Raw genomic sequence first — 6,109 nt, forward strand, 5'->3', positions numbered from 1 at the left:
CAACTCATCAGTTCAAAAGAAGTCCTTTTCGACAAGTGGGTTAAATAAACCATCAATCCTATATTCCGGAATGCAGCACTGAGATCAAAATTTACTAATATCATTATTCATTTAGTAACATTTCACATAATCCATAAGTCGTCTCACAGATTATTTAAAGAACAGAATAACAGATATTATGTTAACATCGATTTATGAAATGATCAAGAACAATATGAAAAGAAATTTCATCGGTTTTGAAACCGAAAATATCAAATAATTAAATTAGATAATGATTTTGACAGTAGGTTGTAAACACGATGTGGATCATGCTCTTTCAAATATCCCAAACATACCTACCGGCTTCTGTCGGTGAAGCCGAAAATCTATGTCATTATCTATGTCATTGAAACTTTCAAGCTTTCAATATTTCTAGTAGGCCGAAAGCGTATTCATCAACTGCTAGTTCAGAGATCGGAAAATGAAAAAAATTGAATGCTATCGCATATTTCACGTATTCCAAATTAATTGGAACGTGAAGTTTGTTTTATGGCACTGATATCTTTATGATCAGTTTCCTAATTGAGTCAGTTAATTACCAAATGCAGTGATTGCAAAACAAATTATAGATACAAATGTCATAACAGTCGTTTTTCAGATGTGAAAAAGTATGAGTGTCCACATGTCGACTGTAATGCGACCATTCAGGACAAAGGCGAATATGACAAACATTTCCAAACGCACGATAAACCATTTCGTTATCAATGCAAACTTCCCGGTTGTGGGAAGGAATTCCACAAATCATATTCATTTTTCAGGCACAAGAAATCCTGTCAACACAAACGTAGGGGTGGGAACTTCCTCAGTTACACGAAATCGCTGAAAATCCTGCAGAGTTTCTCAGTTTTGCAAATTCGGCAGAGTTTTTAGCATTTATTTGCCTATTTGAAACGAATGCGCTTGAAAATAAGTTACGGAATATCTATGACCGTGGAGTGGAATAAATTGTTCACATCGTTCGACTCAATGAAAATCATATCTAAGAAATGTTCATTGTAGATTCAGCGGAAGGAAATCCGCAGTTAGGACATACTTTGGCAGACACACGAAACCATCACATTGCCGGTCAAGGTTTAGCAGCTCAACAAGATCGCTCAAGTGGTGGGTATCCCCCAGAAAACTTTAACATCTTCGATGTGTTAACATTAACGATATTAACATCCTCGACAATGCTAACCTCCCCGACGACTTCGAAATATTTTGGCACCAGTGAAAACTGTCTGCTTGCAGTATATTAAAACTATTTATCTTCCCTATTTATCTCCTCTTCTTTCATTTATAAATTTTATAGCAAAGAAAAGAAAATTTGGTCTTAAAATTTAGCTTTCTTCTTTGTCTTGTAAGAATTATCTAAGGATTTCGTACAAAAGGGTTTCCCATTGGAACTTTGGGGACATTTAATGGATACTTGGATTTCTTGACAAAATTTCAGAAATATCTCTAGCCATTTTGAAAAATGCTTTAATGAGGTAATTTGTCTGCTATAATAATGAACAATTGTTCCGCTTTGTTTATATAATTCAAAAATACTATATAAGACTTTACCCTTCCTAGTGAAGTCATCATTTTTACTCAATTTATGATACGACTCTCGATTTTGGTTCTCCCTTAGTATTATGTCCTTCCGTCTTTGAAAGAAAAATGTTTCGTATTAACTGTGCTGCCGTTATCCAACGCCGCTGCCGCCTTTTATTACTTTCCTTTCTAGAGATCAAAATTGTTCGTAACCAATTTCAAATATATTATCCACTCATCAACTCGAAAAGGAGCCTCTTTTGGCAGATGGGTTGAACAAACCATCAATCCTGTATTCCGGAATGCAGTACTGAGATCAAAATTTACTAACATTATCATTCATTTAGCAACATTTTACATGAGTGCATGAATCGTCAACAAGAATCAATAAGAACATAAGCAAAGGTATAACGTGCAGAAAAAGGAATTATTTTTTTGTAAAAAACAAAGGAATTCCTGAATATAATATGAAACAATATTATAATTTGTCGTAATACTCGACGAAATATTGTTGTAGTCTGCCGTGATGCTGAATAAAAAATAGGTCATACTGTTGCTGTCATGCTGTTAATACTATCATACTATTGTCATCAACACTATTTGTTATAATACTATATAAGATAGGGTTACAATACTAATGTCATTTCCTTCATAAACGAAATGGAGCAATGTTCCATCTAATCAGTATCATATGCAGATGGTTCACTGACGATAAAATATCCCGTATCGTCCGGTGATAAGTAATAAATATGAGAGGTGTAATTAATTGGACGAAAATTGAATCATGCCATATTTCTTGCGCTGGACGATCATGATAATCTCAAAATTTCATCTCGTCTTCCGCAAATTTGCAAGGAAACTGGAATCACACAAGAAGAGCAATTCCAATGAAATTTTAAAATCTCCTATCAAATCGTCCACTAAGAAAAGTTAAAATAAAATTATCTGACACCTTATGTTCGCTTTCATACTTATTATCATTCAGCATCTGAGAAACCATTGATGAAGTTATCTGGAAAAAACATACAACACTGGGACAGAGCAAATGAGTTTCTAGACAATTTTTATCATTTATTTGACATGTCTTTATTTGCCGCTTTTGTTATTTAAGAAACATTTAACTTTGAATGAATTTATTGTATTGGATGCAGCAATAACTCGAAATGAAACAGACTCTGTTCCTTGAATTCAATTCCATATCAAGATGCGAAAAATTTGATATGTGCTTATTTGTCCGCATAAATGTTGGAAACAATCACAGACTTGTAGTCTATGTTGCATAGCATAAAAGTACAGAAAAATAATATTTCCGAAATAATATTGTCCTCACATCACCGTTCTCGATCCTTCTCACGTTCTTTGTCTTTCCGACTGTTTCTTTCTACAACTAATCGATTTAAATACAAAACAGTGAGAAAGGTAATACTAATTTGAAACAGTTCGCTGTGAAGCATTGTTAATCAGTTCGAAAGATTGCCCTTTTGTTAAATATTTTACTTTCTTGGTTTCAGAAAAGTTGAGATTTATTCTATGACATAATAAAAAACAAATAAAGATCATTTTAAATATTTCTGCTCCCAACAAATGTTAGCAGATAAAGCTGAAAAAGCTAAATCTAAATGCGCTAACATCCATTCCGAATGAATTAATTTTTTCCTTAATCCTTTTGGCTTTACATGATTGTCCGACACAACTATTCCACATTTAATTAAAAACGAATGGTCAACTGGATTTGCTGAAACTGTAATACCTCGATCACGATACTCTGGTGAGCGATGACGTCGATCACGGTCTCTGTTTCTGTCCTTATCACGATCATTGTCACGCTCTCTCTCTCGCTCTCGTTCTCTCTCTCTGTCTCTATCCCTACCTCGATCCACGTCACGTTCACGTTCTCTTGAATAACTACGCCGACGAGGCATGCCCTATAAAATCAAAAAATAGCATCATTTGATATATTATCCTCTTTTCTGTACAAGTTATATTTTGCAGATATCAAAGTTGAAAAGATTGGAAAACTCTTTGAAACAGTAGTTGCATAATACGAAGAAACCTGAATGATCTGTATTTCACTTTCAATAAAAAGTGCATAGTTTATCCTAAAATTAATCAGCAACCATGTAACGACGATGAACCCTAAAATACATGCCTTTGAACGCTCTTTTCTTTTATGAATTCTGTTGTCGTCGTCTTCGGAATCTGATGATGACAACTTGTCGAGATCTTCATCGAGTGCACTAACGTATAGTTGCAACTCACCAATTTCCTCCAAAGTAATTCGTTTCTGTAATTCATGTAAATTATAAAACATATTTCATTCAGTTTTCCTTACAGTTGATGCAAAAAAACAAAGAATCCCAGTGGCTAAGATGTTCTCCGAAGTTTGAAACCAAATGTTACATTACAAATAGGATCCACTGGTACCCAAATTCTCTAAAATCCAGACTCAAGTTAAAAACTGCCGTGCATTTGGCATAGCACGCTTTACCGCATCATTGTATTGATATAAGATCGAAGTAAACTTTTTAAATTGGGTTGATATTATTGATAACTCTTACTCCTCGTTGGCAACATGGTAGAAAACAAATAAATCATGCAAAAATCACAGAGGAAATAAAGTAGACACTTAGAATACCTGTATCCTCGGTAAATGAATGTCACAGTATCGTTCTTCACGCAATAAACTGTCGATAAATTCATCCATATGGACAATTTCAAATCCTATAAAAATCTTCACTAGCATCGAAATCTTATCTTGATAGATAGGTTATAATGAGGAATGCTCTAGTTTCAAGCTTACTTCCATCATTGTTCATTATTCGCAATTTTCGGTAATCGTTGTACAAGGGTTCCAAATATTTGTAAACTTCGATAGAAGTGAACGTAAGCCGAATGTACATCGCTCCCAAAGCGCGAATGTACCTGAGATAGAATAACGCAATGACGTACCAAAATTTGATCATAAACTTTAATTCTAATCAATTTAATTCTCAATAAGTTACTTGTATTCTTCCTGCCGAATAAACTCAACAGCGATATCTTTCTCCGGTTGAATTTGCAACATTTTCAAACACAGGCATAAAAAAGGTGTTGGTTTCACGTTTCCTGCATAGATCCCACCGATATATCGTAACTCCATTCCTCTGTCTACCAAAAGCTCCGCTGTAATTACAGTATAATGAGTTACCTACATTTACGCACACCAAACATGGAAGCTGTGTATATAAACAAAAATTTTTTCCGTATGTATGCTTAACTCACGGAATACAAAATGCCTAAAAAAAGATTGACACAAAGACAGATGCTTCAGAACAGGTTGCAAGGATCGATATTAGGCAGAAAGAAGCTTATAACTCAAAGTCATTCAAAGTCGTACAAACTACCTTATATACCATCAGATATTAGTAGGATTATTTTGTAACAGCTGTCTGTGGAAACATTTCTAATTGTTAAACACTGTATGAGTTACTTACCAGTCAACGCAAAACATTCTTCCTTCCAGTATTTCGAATCATAAATTCGTGTGCGGATGATTTTTTCCACTAAATATTGCGGATTTGTCCCTTTTACGGTAACTGCATCTTTTACTGTTCGATTTGCCATCCAGAAAAAGGTAACAAACCAATAGTATGGAGAGAAATAACTCTAAAGACACATTCAAACTTCACTTTTTATTCAAGTAGCTCAAGAAGCACATTTCGATGTAGCGCATTTTTCTGAAAACACTTTGACAAAAAAGACGACTCATCTAGATCATAAACGTATTAGATTTAATGACAACTAATCTTTTCCTTTGATTTAAACATTTTTCTTGTCTTGTCTTGCCTGCAATATATCGCCCATTACATTGATCAAATTTGAAACTTTTCTTCTGATACAAAGCAATAACTTTTATCAATTTTAGCGCAAACACGCAGTTTAAATTTGAGTAACTAAACTATAATTAAACTATACATGAGTCATTTTTTAATAAATTTAATACACAATAGCAAAGAAACTAAATTATATACTTGCTATTAAATAATCGATAAGTTGATAAGTGTTATCCCTATTCAAAATATATTCTCGCTTCTTACAGCATGCGATATATTCTATCAAAGTACTGGAACATTACATATTTTCACTGCCATACTTTTCCTTTCTAATACTGTAAGTATTTTAATTGAAATTTCTTGCATTATTCTACAGTCCCAAAAATTTAGATGTTGCACTGTTTGAAGAAATCAATACTCACTTCATAAACATTAGCTAACTCTGAGCAATGTAAAAACGTAAGGTAGTAATATAAGGTAATAATGGTATCTTACGTAAGCCATGAAAATGATAAATGAATGAATAATGATATGATAAATGAATGAATTAATGATATGATAAATGAATGGATAGTGATATGATAAATGAATGAATAATGATATGATAAATGAATGAATAATGATATGATAAATGAGTGAATTAATGATATGATAAATGAATGGATAGTGATATGATAAATGAATGAATAATGATATGATAAATGAATGAATAATGATATGATAAATGAATGAATTAATGATAT

General features: G+C 33.1%; 2 protein-coding genes across 2 annotated transcripts; one reads left to right on the plus strand and one right to left on the minus strand.

The window, feature by feature from the left end:
• Window positions 1-271: 271 nt before the first annotated feature.
• On the plus strand, window positions 272-1,277 carry LOAG_11803 (zinc finger protein; the record flags this gene model as incomplete). Its single annotated transcript, XM_020448420.1, has 3 exons — window positions 272-347; window positions 638-757; window positions 1,039-1,277. 3 exons carry the CDS (start codon window positions 272-274, stop codon window positions 1,275-1,277), a joined length of 435 nt encoding a protein of 144 aa, XP_020301435.1.
• Window positions 1,278-2,587: 1,310 nt separating this feature from the next.
• LOAG_11806 (pre-mRNA-splicing factor 38A) lies at window positions 2,588-5,204 on the minus strand. Its single transcript, XM_020448422.1, has 7 exons — window positions 5,028-5,204; window positions 4,557-4,716; window positions 4,355-4,476; window positions 4,190-4,275; window positions 3,704-3,838; window positions 3,305-3,479; window positions 2,588-2,935 (listed from the first exon to the last, which is right to left on the minus strand). The coding sequence occupies exons 1-7, from the start codon at window positions 5,155-5,157 to the stop codon at window positions 2,886-2,888; spliced, it is 858 nt and encodes a 285-aa protein (XP_020301436.1). The 5' UTR covers window positions 5,158-5,204; the 3' UTR covers window positions 2,588-2,885.
• Between the last annotated feature and the right edge of the window lie 905 nt (window positions 5,205-6,109).

The sequence above is a fragment of the Loa loa genome, assembly GCF_000183805.2.
Source record: "Loa loa unplaced genomic scaffold supercont3.377, whole genome shotgun sequence".
Lineage (NCBI taxonomy): Eukaryota > Metazoa > Nematoda > Chromadorea > Rhabditida > Onchocercidae > Loa > Loa loa.